The following is a 25,513-nucleotide window of genomic DNA, read 5'->3' on the forward strand; positions in this document are numbered from 1 at the left end:
AGAAGGTGTAATCTTTTGTGTTTGGCTGAAATGTTCTATAGATATCTGTTAGGTCCATTTAATTTATTTAGTCTGTTACTTTCATTATTTCTCTGTTTAGTTTCTTTTCTTTCTTTTTTTTTTTTTTTTTTTTTTGGAGCTGGGGATCGAACCCAGGGCCTTGCGCTTGCTAGGCAAGCGCTCTACCACTGAGCTAAATCCCCAACCTCTGTTTAGTTTCTGCTTCAATGACCTGTCAATTGGTGGGAATTGGCAGCTGATATCTCCTACTATTAATGTGTGGGGTTTGATATGTGATTTAAGCTTTAACAATTGGTGCCAATGCATTTGGGCCATAAATGTTCAGAATTGAGACATCATCTGGTGGATTTTTCTTTTGATGAGTGAGAAGTGTCTTTTCATATGTATTTGATTACTTTTGGTTAGATATTAGAATAGCTACTTTAGCTTGTTTCTTGAGTCCATTTGCTTGGAAAACCTTTTTGCAGGCCTTTACTCTGAGATAATGACTAACTTTGTTGCTGAGGTGTGTTTCTTGTATTCGCTAGAACAATGGATCTTATTTATGCATCCACTCTGTTAGCCTGTGTGTTTTTATTGGGAAATTGAGACCGGTGATGTTGAGAGATATTAATAGCCAAGGATTGTTAGTTTCTTATTTTGATGTTGGGGTGTGTGTGTTTCTCTTCTTTTGTTTTTGCTGGTGTGGAATTATTTATTTCTTGTGTTTTCTTGGGTGTGGTTACCCTCCTTGTATTTGAATTTTCCTTTTTGTATCCTCTGTAGGGGTGGATTAGTGGGAAGATTGTTTAAATTCGTTATTTTCATGGAATATTTTGTTTTCTCCATCTGTGGTGATTGAAAGTTTTGCTCCTGGGTATAGAAGTCTGGGCTGGCATTTGTCATCTCTTAGAGACTCTAAGACATCTAATCTATTTGTTCTATCTAACATCTCAGGCTGTTGTATGTTTTAAAGTGTTCGTTGAGTATGACCAAGATTCTGTCTTCTATCTCTTGTATTCTGTTGGTGATGCTTATGTCTGTAGTTCCTGTTCTCTTTCCTAGGTTTTCCATCTCTAGGATTGCCTCAGGTTGTGTTTTCTTTATTGCTTGTTTCTGTTTTTAGGTCTTAACAGTTTTACTGCTTTCTTTCACCTGTTTTTTTCCCTGTAATCCTTCATATTTACTTGTTTCCTCTTTAAGGGCCTCTACCTGTTTGTATTTTCCTGTATTTCTTTAAGGGATTCAGTCATTTCCTCAGTAAAGTTCTCTATCATCTTCATAAGATTAGAAGTAAGGTCATCTTCTTGTGATTTAGGTGTGTTAGGATATTCGGGTCTTTCTGTCATAGAATAGCTGGGTTCTGGTGGTGTTATATTGCTCTGGCTTTTGTTGATTGTGTTCTTATGCTCACCTTTAGTCATCTAGTTGTTCCTAGTGTTGGCAGGCTTGGTAGTCCCAATGGGAGTAGGTCTCTGGGGCTGTAATTATAGCTAGTAATCCCTGATAGTCAGCAGGCCTCTCAAATTGCAGGTAAAGCTGGTTGTTTCTGGTGGCAATAGGCTTTCAGGGATGCAGGCAGAGCTGGTAGACTCTGATGGCTCTAGGCTCCTGGTTGTCCCAGGTGGGAGCAGGCCAGGGATGTAGATGGAGTTGTGGCCCAGGAAATGGAGTGCATAGGTGGTGGAGTGCAAAGCAGGGTGGAACTTGCTGCTGCTGGGTTTTTGGAGAAGGGCCAGTAGGCAGGGAATTAGGGTAGGGTTCCCACCTGGTGGCCACTGATGCCTGCAAGTATCTAGTATTTTAGTTAATGATGTGAACCAGAAGATGTAGGCTGGGGCTTGGGGAACGCGCCTGTTTGTCCCTGTCAGCAGCAGGCCTTCAGGGATCCAGGCAGAACTGTGACTATCAAAAACTTATGGATTTTTTTTTATCTAAAAGAATTTTATGACATCTGTTTATTTTAGAGATTATGTTTTGTGAAAATGGAACTGTGCTAAGTACACAGCAACTGATCAACCTGTATTAGTTTCCCAGTTCCTATAACAAAGGGTCAGCAATCTAGGTCATTGAAGCAGTAAACATTTATTTTTGTGTGTGTGGGGTTGTGTAGGTTAGACATTTATAGTCAAGGTGTGTTTTAGCAGGATGTGTTCCCTATGATATTCTGCAGTGTTCTGGCTTTTCCCTAGTCACCAGTAATGGTATTTCTTAAGATAGCTTCTTCACTGCTATTGTTGCCTGTGCAATCAGTTTACATTCTCTGTGGGCTCTAACATCTGTCTAAGGACACCAGTCATGTTGGTTATTGAACAGCATGTCTTTATCTTAACTTTCTGTCTCTCCAGAAGACCAACTAAAGTTTTCCTTCCTGTTCTTAGGAAATAGCACACTCCCAGGTAAAACAAGAGGCTGTATTGCTATATGAAAAACTTTATGAGTTAGAGTCCCATCGAGATCAAATGATTGCAGAAGACAAAAGCATGGGATCGCCAATGGAGGAAAGGGAGAGATTGCTTAAGCAGGTAGGAGAAGAATGGTCATTATTTGTTTGTTTTGGTTTATTTTGTTTGTTTGGTTTGTTTTTCTGAGATAGTGTTTATGTGGCCCTGAAATTTGCTCCATAGAATAGGCTGGCCTCGGATCTTCCTGGTTGCTGCCGCCGCGGAGAGCTTGTAGGCAGCACCCCACGAGCAAACTTGAGCCTCGGGACCACAGGTAAGACCAACTTTTCTGCTGCAAGAGACCTGCCTGGTGAACTCAGGACACACAGAGGCAAAATTCCTCTAGGACCAGGCACTTCCAGTGTTTACCGGGAGTCCCAAACCCGCGGATCCAGGCCCGCAGCAGCTCTCTGCTCCCAAACCCCGTGGGAGAGAGACCTCACCGCCTGGTGAGGTGGGCACTCCTGAGGCTGCAGAGCGGAAGAGACCACCAACACTGCCCACCCCTGCCCACATCCCAGGCCCAAGAGGAAACTATATAAGGCCTCTGGGTTCCCGTAGAGGAGGGCCCAAGAGCAGCAGAACCGCTGCATCTGAGACACGGCCAGAACCTGAAGGGATCTACCGGATAAACAGTTCTCTGCACCCAAATCTCGTGGGAGGGAGAGCTAAACCTTCAGAGAGGCAGACACGCCTGGGAAACCAGAATAGACTGCACTCTGCACACATCTCTGACACCAGAGGAAAACACCAAAAGCCATCTGGAACCCTGGTGCACGGAAGCTCCCGGAAAGGGCGGCGCAGATCTTCCTGGTTGCTGCTGCCGCGGAGAGCTCGTAGGCAGCACCCCACAAGCAAACTTGAGCCTCGGGACCGCAGGTAGACCAACTTTTCTGCTGCAAGTGAACTGCCTGGTGAACTCCAGACACAGGCCCACAGGAACAGCTGAAGACCTGTAGAGAGGAAAAACTACACGCCTGAAAACAGAACACTCTGTCCCCATAACTGGCTGAAAGAAAACAGGAAAACAGGTCTACAGCACTCCGACACACAGGCTTATAGGACAGTCTAGCCACTGTCAGAAATAGCAGAACAAAGTAACACTAGAGATAATCTGATGGCGAGAGGCAAGCGCAGGAACCCAAGCAACAGAAACCAAGACTACATGGCATCATCGGAGCCCAATTCTCCCACCAAAACAAACACGGAATATCCAAAACACACCAGAAAAGCAAGATCGAGTTTCAAAATCATATTTGATCATGATGCTGGAGGACTTCAAGAAAGACGTGAAGAACTCCCTTAGAGAAACACAGGAAAACATTAATAAACAAGTAGAAGCCTACAGAGAGGAATCGCAAAAATCCCTGAAAGAATTCCAGGAAAACATAAATAAACAAGTAGAAGCCCATATAGAGGAGTCACAAAAATCCCTGAAAGAATTCCAGGAAAACACAATCAAACAGTTGAAGGAATTAAAAATGGAAATAGAAGCAATCAAGAAAGAACACACGGAAACAACCCTGGATATAGAAAACCAAAAGAAGAGACAAGGAGAGACAAGGAGCTGTAGATACGAACTTCGCCAACAGAATACAAGAGATGGAAGAGAGAATCTCAGGAGCAGAAGATTCCATAGAAATCATTGACTCAACTGTCAAAGATAATGTAAAGCGGAAAAAGCTACTGGCCCAAAACATACAGGAAATCCAGGACTCAATGAGAAGATCAAACCTAAGGATAATAGGTATAGAAGAGGGTGAAGACTCCCAGCTCAAAGGACCAGTAAATATCTTCAACAAAATCATAGAAGAAAACTTCCCTAACCTAAAAAAAGAGATACCCATAGACATACAAGAAGCCTACAGAACTCCAAATAGATTGGACCAGAAAAGAAACACCTCCCGTCACATAATAGTCAAAACACCAAACGCACAAAAAAAAAGAAAGAATATTAAAAGCAGTAAGGGAAAAAGGTCAAGTAACATATAAAGGCAGACCTATCAGAATTACACCAGACTTTTCGCCAGAAACTATGAAGGCCAGAAGATCCTGGACAGATGTCATACAGACCCTAAGAGAACACAAATGCCAGCCCAGGTTACTGTATCCTGTAAAACTCTCAATTAACATAGATGGAGAAACCAAGATATTCCATGACAAAACCAAATTTACACAATATCTTTCTACAAATCCACCACTACAAAGGATAATAAATGGTAAAGCCCAACATAAGGAGGCAAGCTATACCCTAGAAGAAGCAAGAAACTAATCGTCTTGGAAACAAAACAAAGAGAAGAAAAGCACACAAACATAACCTCATATCCAAATATGAATATACCAGGAAGCAATAATCACTACTCCTTAATATCTCTCAACATCAATGGCCTCAACTCCCCAACAAAAAGACATAGATTAACAAACTGGATACGCAACGAGGACTATGCATTCTGCTGCCTACAGGAAACACACCTCAGAGACAAAGACAGACACTACCTCAGAGTGAAAGGCTGGAAAACAACTTTGCAAGCAAATGGTCTGAAGAAGCAAGCTGGAGTAGCCATTCTAATATCAAATAAAATCAATTTTCAACTAAAATTCATCAAAAAATATAAGGAAGGATACTTCATATTCATCAAAGGAAAAATCCACCGAGATGGACTCTCAATCCTAAATATCTATGCCCCAAATACAAGGGCACCTACATACGTAAAAAAAACCTTACTAAAGCTCAAAACACACATTGCACCTCACACAATAATAGTAGGAGATTTCAACACCCCACTCTCATCAATGGACAGATCATGGAAACAGAAATTAAACAGAGACGTAGACAGACTAAGAGAAGTCATAAGCCAAATGGACTTAACAGATATTTATAGAACATTCTATCCTAAAGCAAAAGGGTATACCTTCTTCTCAGTTCCTCATGGTACTTTCTCCAAAATTGACCATATAATTGGTCAAAAAACGGGCCTCAACAGGTACAGAAAGATAGAAATAATCCCATGCGTGCTATCGGACCACCACGGCCTAAAACTGGTCTTCAATAACAATAAGGGAAGAATGCCCACATATACGTGGAAATTGAACAATGCTCTACTCAGTGATGACCTGGTCAAGGGAGAAATAAAGAAATTAAAGACTTTTTAGAATTTAATGAAAATGAAAGTACAACATACCCAAACTTATGGGACACAATGAAAGCTGTGCTAAGAGGAAAACTCATAGCTCTGAGTGCCCGCAGAAAGAAACAGGAGAGAGCATATGTCAGCAGCTTGACAGCACACCTAAAAGCTCTAGAACAAAAAGAAGCAAATACACCCAGGAGGAGTAGAAAGCAGGAAATAAGCAAACTCAGAGCTGAAATCAACCAAGTAGAAACAAAAAGGACCATAGAAAGAATCAACAGAACCAAAAGTTGGTTCTTTGAGAAATTCAACAATATAGATAAACCCTTAGCCAGACTAACCAGAGGACACAGAGAGTGTGTCCAAATTAACAAAAATCAGAAATGAAAAGGGAGACATAACTACAAATTCAGAGGAAATTCAAAAAATCATCAGATCTTACTATAAAAGCCTATATTGAAGAAAACTTGAAAATCTGGAGGAAACGGACAATTTCCTAGACAGATACCAGGTACCGAAGTTAAATCAGGAACAGATAAACTATTCAAACAACCCCACAACGCCTAATATTATACAGGCACTCATTAAAGGTCTCCCAACCAAAAAGAGCCCAGGTCCAAACGGGTTTAGTGCAGAATTCTATCAGACCTTCATAGAAGACCTCATACCAATATTATCCAAACTATTCCACAAAATTGAAACAGATGGAGCACTACCGAATTCCTTCTATGAAGCTACAATTACTCTTATACCTAAACCACACAAAGACCCAACAAAGAAAGAGAACTTCAGACCAATTTCCCTTATGAATATCGACGCAAAAATACTCAATAAAATTCTGACAAACAGAATCCAAGAGCACATCAAAACAATCATCCACCATGATCAAGTAGGCTTCATCCCAGGCATGCAGGGATGGTTTAATATATGGAAAACCATCAACGTGATTCATTATATAAACAAACTGAAAGAACAAAACCACATGATCATTTCATTAGATGCTGAGAAAGCATTTGACAAAATTCAACACCCCTTCATGATAAAAGTCCTGGAAAGAATAGGAATTCAAGGACCACACCTAAACATAGTAAAAGCCATATATAGCAAACCAGTTGCTAACATTAAACTAAATGGAGAGAAACTTGAAGCAATCCCACTAAAATCAGGGACTAGACAAGGCTGCCCACTCTCTCCCTACTTATTCAATATAGTTCTCGAACTCCTGGCCAGAGCAATCAGACAACAAAAGGAGATCAAAGGGATACAGATTGGAAAGCAAGAAGTCAAAATATCACTATTTGCAGATGATATGATAGTATATTTAAGTGATCCCAAAAGTTCCACCAGAGAACTACTAAAGCTGATAAATACCTTCAGCAAAGTGGCTGGGTATAAAATTAACTCAAATAAATCAGTAGCCTTCCTCTACACAAAAGAGAAACAAGCCGAGAAAGAAATTGGGGAAACAACACCCTTCATAATAGACCCATATAAAGTACCTCGGTGTGACTTTAACCAAGCAAGTAAAAGATCTGTACAATAAGAACTTCAAGATTCTGAAGAAAGAAATTGAAGAGGACCTCAGAAGGTGGAAAGATCTCCCATGCTCATGGATTGGCAGGATTAATATAGTAAAAATGGCCATTTTACCAAAAGCGATCTACAGATTCAATGCAATCCCCATCAAAATACCAATCCAATTCTTCAAAGAGTTAGACAGAACAATTTGCAAATTCATCTGGAATAACAAAAAACCCAGGATAGCTAAAACTATCCTCAACAATAAAAGGACTTCAGGGGGAATCACTATCCCTGAACTCAAGCAGTATTACAGAGCAATAGTGATAAAAACTGCATGGTATTGGTACAGAGACAGACAGATAGACCAGTGGAACAGAACTGAAGACCCAGAAATGAACCCACATACCTATGGGCACTTGATTTTTGACAAAGGAGCCAAAACCATCCAATGGAAAAAAGATAGCATTTTCAGCAGATGGTGCTGGTTCAACTGGAGGTCAACATGTAGAAGAATGCAGATCGATCCATGCTTATCACCCTGTACAAAGCTTAAGTCGAAGTGGATCAAGGACCTCCATATCAAACCAGATACACTCAAACTAACAGAAGAAAAACTAGGGAAGCATCTGGAACATATGGGCACTGGAAAAAATTTCCTGAACAAAACACCAATGGCTTATGCTTTAAAATCAAGAATCGCCAAATGGGATCTCATAAAACTGCAAAGCTTCTGTAAGGCAAAGGACACTGTTGTTAGGACAAAACGGCAACCAACAGATTGGGAAAAGATCTTTACCAATCCTACAACAGATAGAGGCCTTATGTCCAAAATATACAAAGAACTCAAGAAGTTAGACTGCAGGGAGACAAATAACCCTATTAAAAAATGGGGTTCAGAGCTAAACAAAGAATTCACAGCTAAGGAATGCCGAATGGCTGAGAAACACCTAAAGAAATGTTCAACATCTTTAGTCATAAGGGAAATGCAAATCAAAACAACCCTGAGATTTCACCTCACACCAGTCAGAATGGCTAAGATCAAAAACTCAGGTGACAGCAGATGCTGGGGAGGATTCGGAGAAAGATGAACACTCCTCCATTGTTGGTGGGATTGCAGACTGGTACAACCATTCTGGAAATCAGTCTGGAGGTTCCTCAGAAAATTGGACATTGAACTGCCTGAGGATCCAGCTATACCTCTCTTGGGCATATACCCAAAAGATGCCCCAACATATAAAAGAGACACGTGCTCTACTATGTTCACAGCAGCCTTATTTATAATAGCCAGAAGCTGGAAAGAACCCAGATGCCCTTCAACAGAGGAATGGATACAGAAAATGTGGTACATCTACACAATGGAATATTACTCAGCTATCAAAAACAATGACTTTATGAAATTCGTAGGCAAATGGTTGGAACTGGAAAATATCATCCTGAGGGATGTAACCCAGTCACAGAAAAACACACATGGTATGCACTCATTGATAAGCGGCTATTAGCCCAAATGTTTGAATTACCCTAGATGCCTAGAACAAAGGAAACTGAAGACGGATGATCAAAATGTGAATTCTTCACTCCTTCTTTAAAAGGGGAACAAGAATACACTTGGCAGGGAATAGAGAGGCAAAGATTAGAACAGACACAGAAGGAACACCCATTCAGAGCCTGCCCCACATGTGGCCCATGCATATACAGCCATCCAATTAGACAAGATGGATGAAGCAAAGAAGTGTAGACCGACAGGAGCTGGATGTAGATCGCTCCTGAGAGACACAGCCAGAATACAGCAAACACAGAGGCGAATGCCAGCAGCAAACCCATGAACTGAGAATAGGACCCCCGTTGAAGGAATCAGAGAAAGAACTGGAAGAGCTTGAAGGGGCTCGAGACCCCATATGTACAACAATGCCAAGCAACCAGAGCTTCCAGGGACTAAGCCACTACCTAAAGAGTATACATGGACTGACCCTGGACTCTGACCTCATAGGAGCAATGAATATCCTAGTAAGAGCACCAGTGGAAGGGGAATCCCTGGGTCCTGCTAAGACTGAACCCCCAGTGAACTAGATTGTTGGGGGGAGGGCGGCAATGGGGGGAGGATGGGGAGGGGAACACCCATAAGGAAGGGGAGGGGGGAGGGGGATGTTTGCCCGGAAACCAGGGAAGGGAATTACACTCGAAATGTATATAAGAAATACTCAAGTTAATAAAAAGAAAGAAAAAAAACAAAAAAAAAAAGAAAACAAAAAAACCCGATGGATTAATATGCCAAAAAAAAAAAAAAAAAAAAAAAGGAATAGGCTGGCCTTGAACTCGAGATCTCTCTGACTCTGCCTCCGGAGTGCTGGTATTAATGATGCGTGTCACCACTGCCTGGCCAATTATTTGTTTTAAGAGCTGTGAATTAAGCAGAAAATCAATATGACTGTTATCCAAAAACAATAGTTAGCCTTACATCAATATATAGAAAAATCTTACTTTCTTAAACAACTTAGTTTTGGAGTAAATCTTCATTTTGTATTTTTGGTGTATATTTTAGTCATTATTTCATGAATACTTCTTTATTGGTGATTTAACTAGTTAGATAATCTTACTAAAAATAAATTCCATTATTTATGTTTATTTCTACAAAAAGTTTCCTAAGTCTAATCACTTTGGTTGTTAGTATTAGTGCCTTCATGAAGAGGATGAAATTTAATGTCATATGAAATTATACACCACGTAATCACGGTGCCAGCATTCCACAGCTTTACCACGACTTCTAGGCTGCTTTGATTTAGCTCTAAGTTACAGTGAACTTGTTTATGCTGAGATGTGCTGTGTCCAAGACCCTTTGGAGAACTGTATCTTCATATGGGTTGAGATTGCTCCTGGAACTCCTTTGAGGTTCTTATGTTTGCGGGGGTGTGTGCGTGTGCGTGTGTTTGTATGTGTGCCTAGTGGGTTTTGGAACCTTATGGATCAACTCAGAGCTTCTTAGAATCGACCTTTCTAGAATGGTCTTAAAGTATAAATATTGGTTTGTGAGATGTCTCCTCAGGTAAAGGCACTTGCTGCTAAGCCTGGTGGCATGAGATTAATCCTACAAACCCACATGGTAGAAGGAATACTAGTTTCTGAAAGTTGTTCTCTGACTTCCACACTTGCACTATAGTGAACCCTCCCACATACAGTATACAAATTGAAATATAATACAATTAAAAATATTCTAAAACTTCAGTCATTCTTTACAAAGAAAAGACAGGCAAAACTAGAGATCGCTAGTTAAATCTGAGTTTAAGCAGGGCTTGGTGGCACACACATAGGAGACAGAAGCAGGTAGATGTCTGTAAGTGTGAAAACAACCTGGTCTAGACAGTGAGTTCTAGAACATCTAGGGCTACAGAAACACACTGTCTCTAAACAAACAAATGAGCAAATAAATAGCTAAAAAACAAATCAGGCTATAGGCAAGTGTGCAAGGCATTTTTTTTTTAAATTGATGATTGATGCAGAAGGGCTTAGCCTATTCTGGATGGGAACATCCATGGGCTGATGGTTCTACGTTCCATAAGAATGCAGGCTGAGCAAGCCATGGGGAGTAAGCCAGGGAGCAGAATTAATTGTTCATGGCGTCTGCAAAAGCTTTTCTCCTTACATTTCTTGTCCTGTTTTGTTCTTGGTCTGGCAATTTTTGATGATGAATTATGATATGCAATCTAAGTGAAATAAGCCTTTCTCCCTAAGTTCCTTTTGGTCATGGTGTTTCATCATAGCAATCAATATAAGCTCTAACTAGGACACTTATCAGGTTAACATATCTTCCAACATGAGTCAGTTAACTAACAGGAGGTATGTTGGATTTCTGAGGCTCCCCCATGTCTACGGATTCAACTACCAGATTTGGGAAGCCTCAGTAAACTTAAATTTCAGAAAAACAATGAATAACTTTTTAGGTAAATTTATACCATGCCATGTAGTATTTTGAATATGTATAATTCTGTATCTTATAGAAGATATCTATCTACAAATATGTATATATGTGTGTGTATATTAATCCTCAATTATCTTTCATTTCTTTTTTCTTTTTTTTTAAAGATTTATTTATTTATTTATTTATTTATTTTTGTACAACATTCTGCCTGCATATGTGACTGCAGGCCAGAAGAGGGCACCAGATCTCATTACAGATGGTTGTGAGCCACCATGTGGTTGCTGGGAATTGAACTCATGACCTCTGGAAAAGCAGTCAGTGCTCTTAACCACTGAGCCATCTCTCCAGCCCCTTTCATTTATTTTTTAAGATTTATTTTATTATATATAAGTACACTGTAGCTGTCTTCAGACACACCAGAAGAGGGCATCAGATCTCATTACAGATGGTTGTGAGCCACCATGTGGTTGCTGGGAATTAAACTCAGGTCCTCTGGAAGAGCAGTCAGTGCTCTTAACCTAACTGGGCCATCTCTCCAGCCCTAATTTAATATTTTGAAGATAAGGTTTCTATATATAGCCCTGATTGTCCTGGAACTCATTACGTAGACCAGACTGGCCTCAAAACCTGCCTCTGCCTCCTGAATTCTGGGATTAAAGGGTTATGCAACCACAGCTGGCTTTATAGCCTGATTTTTGTGGAGGCATTTTTCCAATTTACATTTCCTCTCAGATGACTCTAGTTGGTATGAAGGAGTCATAAAACTGGCCAGGACAGTAGGTATATATTTGAGGAAGAAGAAAGGAATCTGTTAATAGTGTCTTAGTGAAGTTCTCTTTCAGATAACCTATTCAGATGAGTTATTCTTTAAATATATTTTCTTTCTGTGCTTATATAGGTTAAAGAAGATAATCAGGAAATAGCCAGCATGGAGAGACAGTAAGTATCTTTGAACCAGGACATTTTATATATGTTGTTCTTTCAGATTACATCCTAAAGTGATAAGAGTACATGCTTTGCTAGTCATTTCTCAGGTAGCTCACATGTTAATATTTACCGAGCTTTCCATCTCCAGGTTTTAATTCTTTGTCATTGCCTACTATAATTTCTTCTTAAAAAGAGCTTTACCAAGAGACAGCTTGTATACATTATATCTTTAAAGCGTGCACTACAGAGCTCTTGTTAGATTTACAGTTGGACAACCAGTGCCCCCAGTTGAGTCATCCTAACCAAATCCCACAGCTTGTAACCCTTGTTTTCCTTACCCCTTCCTTCACTGTAAGACTGGAGATCTGGCCTCCATTCCTTGTTTGCCTATTCTAGGTATTTCATATGTGGAGTCAAACAGTTGCTGGTCCTTTGTGACAGTGTGGTTTTATTTATCCTAGCATTTTCAAAGCTAATCTGTGGTGTACTGTATTCATCAATATGTCATTGGTTTTTTTTTTGTTGTTGTTGTTGTTGTTGTTGTTGTTGTTGTTGTTGTTTTTTTCTCCATCTTTATTAAATTGGGTATTTCTTATTTACATTTCAATTTTTATTCCCTTCCCTGTTTCCAGGCCAACATCCCCCTAACCCTTTCCCCTCCCCTTCTATATGGGCTTCCACTCCCCATCCTCCTCCCGTTACCGCCCTCCCCGCAACGAACACGTTCACTGGGGATTCAGTTTTGGCAGGACCAAGGGCTTCCCCTGACACTGGTGCCCTTACTAGACTACTCATTGCTGCCTATGCAGTTGGAGCCCAGGGTCAGTCCATGTATAGTCTTTGGGTAGTGGCTTAGTCCCTGGAAGCTCTGGTTGCTTGGCATTGTTGTTCATATGGGGTTTCAAGCCCCTTCAAGCTCTTTCAGTCTGTTCTCTGAATCCTTCAACAGGGGTCCTGTTCTCAGTTCAGTGGATTGCTGCTGGCATTCGCCTCTGTATTTGCCATGTTCTGGCTGTGTCTCTCAGGAGAGATCTACATCCGGTTCCTGTCAGCCTGCACTTCTTTGCTTCATCCATCTTATCTAGTTTGGTGGCTGTATATGTATGGGCCACATGTGGGGCAGGCTCTGAATGGATGTTCCTTCTGTCTCTGTTCTAAACGTTGCCTCCCTATTCCCTCCCGAGGTATTCTTGTTCCCCTTTTAAAGAAGGTGCGAAGCATCTGCATTTTGGTCATCCTTCTTGATTTTCATGTATTCTGTGCATTTAGGGAAATTCGAGCATTTGGGCTAATATCCACTTATCAATGAGTGCATACCATGTATGTTTTTCTGTGATTGGGTTACCTCACTCAGGATGATATTTTCCAGTTCTATCCATTTGCCTATGAATTTCATAAAGTCATTGTTTTTGATAGCTGAGTAGTATTCCATTGTGTAGATGTACCACATTTTCTATATCCATTCCTCTGTTGAAGGGCATCTGGGTTCTTTCCATTTTCTGGCTATTATAAATAAGGCTGCTGTGAACAGAGTGGAGCTCGTGTCTTTGTTATATGTTGGGGAATCTTTTGGGTATATGCCCAAGAGAGGTATAGCTGGGTCCTCAGGTAGTTAAATGTCCAGTGTTCAGAGGAACCTCCAGACTGCTTTCCAGAATGGTTGTACCAGTCTGCAATCCCACCAACAGTGGAGGAGTGTCCCTCTTTCTCTACATCCTCGCCAGCATTTGCTGACACCTGAGTTTTTGATCTTAGCCATTCTGACTGGTGTGAGGTGAAATCTCAGGGTTGTTTTGATTTGCATTTCCCTTATAACTAAAGATGTTGAACATTTCTTTAGGTGTTTCTCAGCCATTTGGTAATCCTCAGCTGTGAATTCATTGTTTAGGTCTGAACCCCATTTTTTAATAGGGTTATTTGTCTCCCTGCGGTCTAACTTCTTTGTATATTTTGGATATAAGGCCTCTATCTGTTGTAGGATTGGTAAAGATCTTTTCCCAATCTGTTGGTTGCCGTTTTGTCCTAACAACAGTGTCCTTTGCCTTACAGAAGCTTTGCAGTTTTATGAGATCCCATTTGTCGATTCTTGATCTTAGAGCATAAGCCGTTGGTGTTTTGTTCAGGAAATTTTCTCCAGTGCCCATGTGTTCGAGATGCTTCCCCACTTTTTCTTCTGTTAGTTTGAGTGTATATGGTTTGATATGGAGGTCCTTGATCCACTTGGACTTAAGCTTTGTACAGGGTGATAAGCATGGATCGATCTGCATTCTTCTACTTGCTGACCTCCAGTTGAACCAGCACCATCTGCTGAAAATGCTATCTTTTTTCCATTGGTTGGTTTTGGCTCCTTTGTCAAAAATCAAGTGCCCATTAGGTGTGTGTGGGTTCATTTCTGGGTCTTCAATTCTATTCCACTGGTCTATCTGTCTGTCTCTGTACCAATACCATGCAGTTTTTATCACTATTGCTCTGTAATATTGCTTGAGTTTAGGGACAGTGATTCCCCCAGAAGTCCTTTTATTATTGAGGACAGTTTTAGCTATCCTGGGTTTTTTGTTATTCCAGATGAATTTGCAAATTGTTCTGTCTAACTCTTTGAAGAGTTGGATTGGTATTTTGATGGAGATTGCATTGAATCTGTAGATCGCTTTTGGTAAAATGGCCATTTTTACTATATTAATCCTGCCAATCCATGAGCATGGGAGATCTTTCCATCTTCTGAGGTCTTCTTTAATTTCTTTCTTCAGAATCTTGAAGTTCTTATCATACACATCTTTTACTTGCTTGGTTAAAGTCACATCAAGGTATTTTATATTATTTGGGACTATTATGAAGGGTGTCATTTCCCTAATTTCTTTCTCGGCTTGTTTCTCTTTTGTGTAGAGGAAGGCTACTGATTTATTTGAGTTAATTTTATACCCAGCCACTTTGCTGAAGGTATTTATCAGCTTTAGTAGTTCTCTGGTGGAACTTTTGGGATCACTTAAATATACTATCATATCATCTGCAAATAGTGATATTTTGACTTCTTGCTTTCCAATCTGTATCCCTTTGATCTCCTTTTGTTGTCTATTTGCTCGGGCCAGGAGTTCGAGAACTATATTGAATAAGTAGGGAGAGAGTGGGCAGCCTTGTCTAGTCCCTGATTTTAGTGGGATTGCTTCAAGTTTCTCTCCATTTAGTTTAATGTTAGCAACTGGTTTGCTGTATATGGCTTTTACTATGTTTAGGTGTGGTCCTTGAATTCCTATTCTTTCCAGGACTTTTATCATGAAGGGGTGTTGAATTTTGTCAAATGCTTTCTCAGCATCTAATGAAATTATCATGTGGTTTTTTGTCTTTCAGTTTGTTTATATAATGAATCACGTTGATGATTTTCCGTATGTTAAACCATCCCTGCATGCCTGGGATGAAGCCTACTTGATCATGGTGGATGATTGTTTTGATGTGCTCTTGGATTGGGTTTGCAAGAATTTTATTGAGTATTTTTACGTCCATATTGATAATGGAAATTGGTCTGAAATTCTCTTTCTTTGTTGGGTCTTTGTGTGGCTTAGGTATAAGAGTAATTGTGGCTTCATAGAAGGAATTTGGTAGCGCTCCGTCTGTTTCAACTTTGTGTAATAGTTTGGATAGTATTGGTATCAGGTCTTCTATGAAGGTCTGATAGAATTCTGCACTGAACCCGTCTGGACCTGGGCTCTTTTTGGTTGGGAGACTTTTAATGACTGCTTCTATTTCTTTAGGAGTTATGGGGTTGTTTAACTGGTTTATCTGTTCCTGATTTAACTTCGGTAGCTGGTATCTGTCTAGGAAATTGTCTGTTTCCTCCAGATTTTCAAGTTTTCTTCAATATAGGCTTTTAAGTAGGATCTGATGATTCTTTGAATTTCCTCTGAATTTGTAGTTATGTCTCCCTTTTCATTTCTGATTTTTGTTAATTTGGACACACTCTCTGTGTCCTCTGGTTAGTCTGGCTAAGGGTTTATCTATATTGTTGAATTTCTCAAAGAACCAACTTTTGGTTCTGTTGATTCTTTCTATGGTCCTTTTTGTTTCTACTTGGTTGATTTCAGCTCTGAGTTTGCTTATTTCCTGCCTTCTACTCCTCCTGGGTGTATTTGCTTCTTTTTGTTCTAGAGCTTTTAGGTGTGCTGTCAAGCTGCTGACATATGCTCTCTCCTGTTTCTTTCTGCAGGCTATGAGACTCAGAGCTATGAGTCTTCCTCTTAGCACAGCTTTCATTGTGTCCCATAAATTTGGGTATGTTGTACTTTCTTTTTCATTAAATTCTAAGAAGTCTTTAATTTCTTTCTTTATTTTTTCCTTGACCAGGTTATCATTGAGTAGAGCACTATTCAACTTCCACATATGTGTGGGCGTTCTTCCCTTATTGTTATTGAAGACCAGCTTTAGGCCGTGGTGGTCTGATAGCACGCATGGCATTATTTCTATCTTTCTGTATCTGTTGAAGCCCGTTTTTTGACCAATTATATGGTCAGTTTTGGAGAAAGTACCATGAGGAGCTGAGAAGAAGGTATATCCTTTTGCTTTAGGATAGAATGTTCTATAAATATCTATTAAGTCCATTTGGTTCATGACTTCTCTTAGTCTGTCTATGTCTCTGTTTAATTTCTGTTTCCATGATCTGTCCATTGATGAGAGTGGGGTGTTGAAATCTCCTACTATTATTGTGTGAGGTGCAATGTGTGCTTTGAGCTTTAGTAAGATTTCTTTCATGTAGGTAGGTGCCTTTGTATTTGGAGCATAGATATTTAGGATTGAGAGTTCATCTTGGTGGACTTTTCCTTTGATGAATATGAAGTGTCCTTCCTTATTGTTTTTGATGACCTTTGGTTGAAAATCGATTTTATTCAATATTAGAATGGCTACTCCAGCTTGCTTCTTCAGACCATTTGCTTGCAAAGTTGTTTTCCAGCCTTTCACTCTGAGGTAATGCCTGTCTTTGTCTCTGAGGTGTGTTTCCTATAGGCAGCAGAGTGCTGGGTCCTCATTGTGTATCCAGTTTTTTAATGTGTGTCTTTTTATTGGGGAATTGAGTCCATTGATGTTGAGAGATATTAAGGAATAGTGAATATTGCTTCCTGGTATATTCATATTTGGATGTGAGATTATGTTTGTGCTTGTCTTCTCTTTGTTTTGTTGCAAAACAATTAGTTTCTTGCTTTGTGTAGTGTGTTGGGCTTCTTTGTGTTGGGCTTTACCATTATCCTTTGTAGGACTAGATTTGTGGAAAGATATTGTGTATATTTGGTTTGTCATGGAATATCTTGGTTTCTCCATCTATGTTAATTGAGAGTTTTGCTGGATACAGTAACCTGGGCTGGCATTTGTGTTCTCTTAGGGTCTGTATGACATCTGTCCAGGATCTTCTGGCTTTCATAATCTCTGGCGAGAAGTCTGGTGTGATTCTGATAGTTCTGCCTCGATATGTTACTTGACCTTTTTCCCTTACTGCTTTTAATATTGTTTCTTTGTTTTGTGCATTTGGTGTTTTGACTGTTATGTGACGGGAAGAGTTTCTTTTCTGGTCCAATCTATTTGGAGTTCTGTAGGCTTCTTGTATGTTTATGGGCATCTCTTTCTTTAGGTTAGGGAAGTTTTCTTCTATGATTTTGTTGAAGATATTTACTGGTCCTTTGAGTTGGGAGTCTTCACTCTCTTCTATACCTATTATCCCTAGGTTTGATCTTTTCATTGTGTCCTCGTTTTTCTGTATGTCTTGGGCCAGTAGCTTTTTCCATTTTCCATTATCTTTGACAGTTGTGTCGATGATTTCTATTGAATCTTCTGCTCCTGAGATTCTCTCTTCTATCTCTTGTATTCTGTTGGTAATGCTTGTATCTACAGCTCATTTTCTCTTTCCTTGGTTTTGTATATCCAGGGTTGTTTCCGTGTGTTCTTTCTTTATTGCTTCTATTTCCATTTTTAATTCCTTCACCTGTTTGATTGTATTTTCCTATAATTCTTTCAGAAATTTTTGCATTTCCTCTGTATAGGCTTCTGCTTGTTTATTTAGGTTTTCCTCCATTTCTCTAAGGGAGTTCTTTATGTCTTTCTTGAAGCCCTCCATCTTCATGATCAAATGTGATTGTAAATCTAGATCTTGCTTTTCTGGTGTGTTTGGATATTCAGTGTTTGCTTTGGTGGGAGAATCAGGCTCCGATGATGCCATGTAGTCTTGGCTTCTCTTGCTTGGGTTCCTGCGCTTTCCTCTCACCATCAGGTTGTCTCTGGTGTTACCTTGTTCTGCTATTTCTGACCGTGGCTAGACCGTCCTATAGGCCTGTGTGTCAGGAGTGCTGTAGACCTTTTTGCCTGTTTTCTTTCAGCCAGTTATGGGAACAGAGTGTTCTGCTTTTGGGCGTGTAGTCTTTCCTGTCTACTGGTCTTCAGCTATTCCTGTGGGCCTTTGTCCTGAGTCCCCCAGGCAGGTCGCTTGGAGAAGAAAAGTTGGTGTTATCTCTGGTCTCAGGCCTGGAGTCCCTTCTTGGGGCTGGATTTCAGCTCTCTGTGAGGTCAGTAACCAGAAGCTCCTCTCCCGCCTTCTCTCGGGACCCTGTGCACAGGGGGCCCAGATGGCAGTAGGTGTTTTCCTCTAGAGTCAGAAATGTGTGCAGAGTGTAGTCTCCTCTGGCTTCCCAGGAGTGTTTGCCCCTCTGAAAGTCTAGCTTTCCCTCCCATGGGATTTGTGTGCAGGGAATTGTTTGACCGGGTCCCTTCAGATCTGGGCGGTGTCTGGACCGCACAGGGCTCCTGCAGATTGAGTGCCCTTATCTTCCTGTTCCCAAAGGCCCTATACAGTTTCTTCTTGGGCCAGGTATGTGAGCAATGGTGGGCAGTACTGGTGGTCTCTCTTGCCCTGCAGTCTCAGGAGTGCCAACCTGTCTGGTCGATGAGCGCACTCGTGTTCTCTCTCTCTCTCTCTCTCTCTCTCTCTCTCTTCTCTCTCTCTCTCTCTCTCTCTCTCTCTCTCTCTCTCTCTCTCTCTCTCTCTCTCGGGGGTTTGGGAGCAGGCAGCTGTGGTTTGGGATCAGCGAGATTCAGGCCCCAGCTAGAAACCAGAAGTGTCCAGTCCCAGAGGAATTTTGTCTTTTTTATGTTCTGAGTCCACCAGGCAGGTCACCTGTAGCAGAAAAATTGATCTTACCTCTGGTCTTGGGCCTGAAGTCGCTCCTCAGAGCTGGGTTTCCATTCTTCATGAGGGCAGCAACCAGAAGGCTCATTGTTTCTTAATTTCAATTAATATTCCATCATATTTTTTTTCAGTGCTTTGCTTGTCCCTCTTTTGTGGCTATTAGGAATCACACTGACATGAACATCAGTGAGCTGGCTTCTGTATGGGCATTTATTTCTACTTCTCCTATATAAAATCAGGAATGGAATTGCTGGGTTTTGTGGTACTTTATATTTTACATTATAAATTCGTAGTCCAGTCTAGATCAAATGGCTACATACTAGGCATTGTATTTTCTATACAAACAGGCATTTTACATTTCTGCCTGCAGTGTATGAGAGTCCACATTTTTATTATCTTCATCACTTAGCATCATTTGTCTTTTTAGAAAAACTATTATCACCAATGATTTCATTACCGCAGTGCCAATGGATGTAAAGTAGCATTTTTCTTTGGCTTTCACTAGCAATTCCTTGATGGCTTATGGTGTTGAATTTCTTTTCATGTGCTGTTGGCCATGTATATATCATCTTTGAAGAAGTGTTTATTAATGACCTTTGTGTGTTCTCATGAATTTATTATTGGTGGTATTGAATAAAATGAATTCTTCATATATTTAGAATAGAATTCAGTCACTAGATGCATGACTTATGAAATTGCTCACATTGCATTAGATATATTTAATTTTTTAATGATGTTCTGGTAGTAGAAAAGTTTTTGATTTGATCATGCTCATTATGATTATTTTTCCTGTATTGCTTCTAAAGTTCAATAATATTTTTAACAGGTTAACAGATATAAAGGAAAAAATAAATCAGTTTAGTGAAGAGATTAGACAACTTGACATGGATTTAGAGGAACACCAAGGTAATGTTTCTGGTATATTTTTGAGGTTTTAAAAATGCAATTAATATATATCTGGACATATGCATATTAATTATGTTAGTGACTTTTTAAGTTTTATTATTTAAATAAATGTAATAGTCTATGATACTCCTAACTTTAGTTAACTGAAATGTATATACCGAGTATTATAAAGTGTTAAAATAATTACTTGATTAAAAATTTAAATAACCAGGGTTGGGGATTTAGCTCAGTGGTAGAGCGCTTGCTAGGCCCTGGGTTCAGTCCCCAGTTCTGAAAAAAAGAAGAAAAAAAATTTAAATAACCTAGTGATTGTGTAAGATAACTATCCAGCTTTTCAAAGGATTCTTTTTTTCTTTTTCTAATAGAGAAGATGACAGACAGGTAATAAATACCACAAGCAGCCCAGAGAGACTTGGTTTCTTGGTTGGGCTCAGTTATGAGGGAGCAAGCACTGTTGACTCGTGTTTTCCCAGCCAAGGGTCTTAATGGTAGAGATTCAGTGTATGGGAGAAGTGTGGGCATAGTAATTCCCAACCAGATACTCTTGGTACAGGTTCCCTATTTAAAGAGTTCATGGCTTAACTTCAAACTAATGAATTTGTTCATGGACTAACCAAGATCAACTATATATTATTAGTTAGTGGAGGCTTAACTTCAAACTTATAAATTTGTTCATGGACTAACCAGTATCAACTATATATTATCAGTTTGTGGAGGAAAATCAGGCAGGAATTTTTTTTATCAATGGGTGATAAAAGACATTCACAGTAGGGAAAAGAATATCCTTAAACTTTGTTTTTACTTTGATTTTTACATATTTATTTATTGAATAAATTTTTAAACATTTTGTTCATTTACTTTATGTGCATAGTAGTTTTATACGTGTGTGTCTCCGTCCATCCATTCATCCATCTGTCTATCTATCTATCTATCTATCTATCTATCGATCAATCATCTATATTTGTGTGAGGGTATTGAATCCCCTGGAATTGGAGTCACAGACAGTTGTGAGGTGCCATATGGGTGCTGGGAATTGAACTCCTGTCCTCTGGAAGAGCAGCCAGTGCTCTTAACTGCTGAGCCATCTCTCCAGCCCTTTACTTTGATTTTAAAGATAGTATTCATGCCTTTTTGTTATCATATAAGTGATATTTGTTTTGTTGACTCATTACTTACCTGAATAGAGAGCACTCTGTAAGAAACCTTTGAATACTAGCTAATCCATTTACAACTGTGAAAGAGCAGAGTAATTAGCAATTTGCTAAATTCTCCAAGTTAGTAGTAAAAACTAGTCTTAAACCAGAGGTTTTCTGATGGCAGCATCTTAGGTCCACTGCCTAAGCATAAGCGTGACTTTCTGATTCAAAGTATTTCATTTCTGAAATTAAAATATGGTTGTAGAAACATATAGTAATATTTATACGTGGTTGCTTCTGGCTTTAATAAGACTTCTAAAGGCAGAAAAACACTAGGTACGTAAGCTTGACTATGCTTTAGTTTTCTAGTTTGGGAAATGAGTATCATGGTAATATCTCACTAAGGTTTATGTATTAAATGGCATTTGTGACAAAGACTTAGAATAAATTAATGCTAAAGTCATAATAACTTTAAAATGTATTTACTTCTTTGTTTTCTTTGACAAGAATATATGCTTACTGTTTATAGCATGTTCTGAAGTATGTATATATTTAGATGGCTCAGTCAAGCTAGCACGTGCATTACTTTACATGTTCATTGAGAGCCACTCAGATCTACTCTTCATGATCCTCAAGCATGTACCACATTGTTGTTGGGTATGGTAGCACACATCTTACATTCCAGCACTAAAGACAAAAACAGGAGAGTCTCAATGAGTTTGAGGCTCCTCTAGATTATATAGTGAGCTTCTGGACAGCCAGGGATACATAACAGAGAAACTCTGTGACAAAGATCTAAGGGGGAAAAAGAGTATATTTATACTAATGTTGTAATTCTTGTCAATTGATTCTTGTGCAATTTTGTGTCTTTTGTCTGTTATTTCCTTTCTGTTGCTTTTCATATATGTAGATCTATTTTGAGACATCTCTGATGTTTTTATTTTAGAAAATTTGTAGATTGCATCCTAAATAATTTTATTCCTAAATTACAATGTATAGTGTTTAGTTCATTCTCCTAAAATGATGCATGTGGGGGTAAAATTTATTATTTGAACTTATAAGATAAATAGAATACACAATGCTTTGTTTTTTGTTTCTGTTTTCTTTTTGTTTCAAGTATTTGTTTTTATTAATGTAGAATAAGATAATCCATAATTGTGTAATGGTGATAATAGGTCATATAAGCATATATAAATATATCAAGATAGATGTATATGTATGTAATCACAGGTAAGTATATTAATACATCAGTGATTATTATTATCACTGCTCTGCTGTGATCATCCTAATTACTGCAACAACACAGGGGGTTGTGTAGACGGTAACTTGTTAGAAGGTTACTTGTTAGTTCAGGACCTCATTACTTTCTGCCTGAACTATTGCAGTAGCCTCCTAACTGGTTATCCCACCTCCATTCTTGCCCCTTCTAAGTCTTTTTCCAGTATAATGCTGTAAGAATGATTTGTGTAAACTATGTCCTGGTATCCTTGTCCTGCTTAAATATGGTTCACCATGATGCACAAGATTTGTATTTCATATTAGTTCTGTAGTCTGACTCCATCAGCTTCCATTTCATCCCATAGTCATCTCTGGGCCCTGCCTCCCTTTTAAACCACGTCTTACAGTGTAGCTCAGGCTTATCTAGAATTTATTGTATAGCCCAGTGTGGCTTCATAGCAATCCTCATACCTCATCCTCCAAAAGCAGGGATTACAGATATGAACCATCATACCCAATTCTGTAGTAATCTAATAATAACAGTCTACTTCTGCTACCTTATATTTCTCCTTATTACCATTCATTCAATTAGTTTATGCTCTAACCATTTGCTTTTGTTGTCTTCTATTTGTTTGTTCTTCTGTTCATCTGACTAAATTATTTTTTAATTAATTCATTTTTACACTCCAGATTTTATTCCCCTCCTGGTGCCCCACGACCCCAGCAGTTCCACATCCCATACTCCTCCTCGCCCCACACCTCCCCTGTGTCTCCACAAGATGTCCCCACCCCACCTACTCCACCAGACCTCTAAACTCCCTGGGGCCTCTAGTCTCTTGAGGGTTAGGTGCATCTTCTCTAACTGAACCTAAACCCGGGAGTCCTTGCTGTATATGTGTTGGAGGCCTCATCTCAGCTGTTACATGCTGCCTGGTTGGTGATCCAGTGTCTGAGAGATCTCAGGGTTCCAAGTTAATTGATACTGCTGTCCTCTTACAGGGTTGTCTTCCTCCTCAGCTTCTTCCACCTTTTCCCTAATTCAATCAGAGAGGTCAGCAGCTTCTGTTCATTGGTTAGGTGCACATATCTGCATCTGACTTTTTCAGCTGCTTGTTGGGTCTTTTGGAGGGCAGTCATGATAGGCCCCTTTTTGTGAATGCCCCATAGCCTCAGTAATGGTGTCAGGTCTTGGGGCCTCCCCTTGAGCTGGATCCCACTTTGGGCCTGTCACTGGACCTCCTTTTCCTCAGGCTTCTCTCCATTTCCATCCCTGCATTGACTGTGGGATAGCAACCCCATCCCTCACTTGATGCCCTGTCTTTCTGCGGGAGGTGGGCTCAATAAATTCTCTCTCCCCACTGTAGAGCATTTCATCTAGGGTTCCCCACTTTGAGTCCTGAGGATCTCTCACTTCCCAGGTCTCTGGTACATTCTAGAAGGTCTCCCCAACCTCTTTCCTCTCCAGGTCGACTGTTTCCATTCATTCTGCTCACCATCTGGGCTTTAGTACCCCCCACCACAGTACCAGATCATGTTCCCCTCTATCCTTACCCATTCCCCTTTCCCTCCATAGCCCTTAAGATTTAACTTGGAATCCTCTTACTCAACATAACTCTGAACGTCCTTCCCTAACTAGTTTCTAGGCTTAGATTAGTAGCTGTCCTCCAGTTATTGGAGCACAATAGGTATTACAGTTGCCTATGTAACTAAGCCCTCAGGGCAGGGGTATTCCTTAACTCACTTTAGTATCTAGCCCATCAGCACTCTGTCTGGGAAGTAGATGCTTGTGGGACAGCCCAAACAATCCATCATTTAAGAAAGAAGGAACTGCACAGTAAAATAAATGTGAAAATTGAGCTCTAATCTGTTCTTTGGGTCCTCTCATTTTAGGATATAGGTGTGCACTCTCAAGAAATATTAAGTTCAATAGTATCCCTACTTTGTATTCATGGTTTTTTTTTGTTTTTTGGTTTTGTTTTTTGGTTTTGTTTTGTTTTGTTTTGTTTTGTGTTGTTTTTCGGAGCTGGGGACCGAACCCAAGGCCTTGCGCTTGCTAGGCAAGTGCTCTACCACCGAGCTAAATCCCCAACCCCTGTATTCATGTTTTTTAATAAAGTGGATACTTTTGTCTATATCTACATTTTTACCTGGGAAGGTTAATTTGATTGTCAACCTGATTTACAAAGCACATAATAGCCTATCTATGAGATTGTTTTCTGTGATGACTAATTTAGGGGATAAGGTCAACTGAAGTGTGTGTATCAACATTCCATAGACTGGGAACCCAAGTAGTGTAGACATTTTTCTCTCTCTGCTTTGTGATTCCCATGATGTGCGCTGCTCTGCTCTCTGCATTCATTTCATGATGGACAGAAACTACTAAAAAGGAGTCAAACAAATCTTTTCTCTCTTAAATTGATGCCGAAAGTAAAAGAAAACAAATAAACAAACATACAAAACTAACAGACAACTGGCACCTAGCTGGGTGTGTTGGTACAAGTTGATAATCCCAGTTCCCAGGAGGATAAGGAAGAAGGAGGATTGCTGCAAATTCAAGGGTAACGTGGCCAACATACTGAGTACAAGGACAGCCTGAGATAGCGTCTCAAGTTCCTTTTTACTCCATTGTTCCCCAAAGAGAATTTATATCACGGAAGTATATTGTGGCTGTGACTAAACTTAGTATTTGATCTTTAAGCCTTCGGAACTGACTTATAGGAGGGATTTTAAAAAGTTTGAAGAAATGGTTCAAAGCATTTCAGGAATACTGTAATTCTGGTAGGAATTAAGAAGAACAGGATGCCAGTAGGAATGCAAATAGTAAAGTGTAAGCTCATGATGTTTTACATGGGAACAGGAACTAGGTTGTGCATAGTATATTCTGGAATGAACTTGTCTATGCTTTGTCCGTGTTCTGAGATTATGTGTGATGCTGAATGTTAAAGGACTGGCTGGTTAATTGGGAAGAGGAAGTTTCAGGACAGCTTAGGATTCAGGCAGTTGTGTTGGTTATGCTAGCTGCTTTTGCCAAGTTGGCAGTAAGAACTGTGAGCAAAAGGCAGAGCAGAAAGGTTTGAAAACTTTCCCTCTCTCCAGAATAACATATAAACTTAGGGATAGGGAAGTGTGGCCCTTCTAATCTTTTCAAGATTAGAACA

The 25,513-nt window shown here is 39.8% G+C and overlaps 1 protein-coding gene and 1 non-coding gene across 5 annotated transcripts in view; both read left to right on the forward strand.

Moving 5' to 3' along the window:
- Positions 1-25,513, forward strand: part of Ift74 (intraflagellar transport 74) — a 103,476-nt gene that overhangs the window by 56,257 nt on the left and 21,706 nt on the right. For all 4 annotated transcript variants that reach the window (XM_017593367.3, NM_001007001.1, XM_063287637.1 and 1 more), the window contains 3 exons: positions 2,382-2,525; positions 11,908-11,948; positions 19,922-20,001. In XM_017593367.3, the coding sequence (XP_017448856.1) occupies positions 2,382-2,525; positions 11,908-11,948; positions 19,922-20,001 (265 nt within the window). The remainder of the gene's footprint in view (positions 1-2,381; positions 2,526-11,907; positions 11,949-19,921; positions 20,002-25,513) is intronic.
- Positions 22,461-22,541, forward strand: Mir872 (microRNA 872). Its single transcript, NR_032256.1, has one exon. It is a non-coding gene; the product is annotated as a microRNA 872 (primary transcript).

This window comes from Rattus norvegicus, chromosome 5 (genome assembly GCF_036323735.1).
Source record: "Rattus norvegicus strain BN/NHsdMcwi chromosome 5, GRCr8, whole genome shotgun sequence".
Lineage (NCBI taxonomy): Eukaryota > Metazoa > Chordata > Mammalia > Rodentia > Muridae > Rattus > Rattus norvegicus.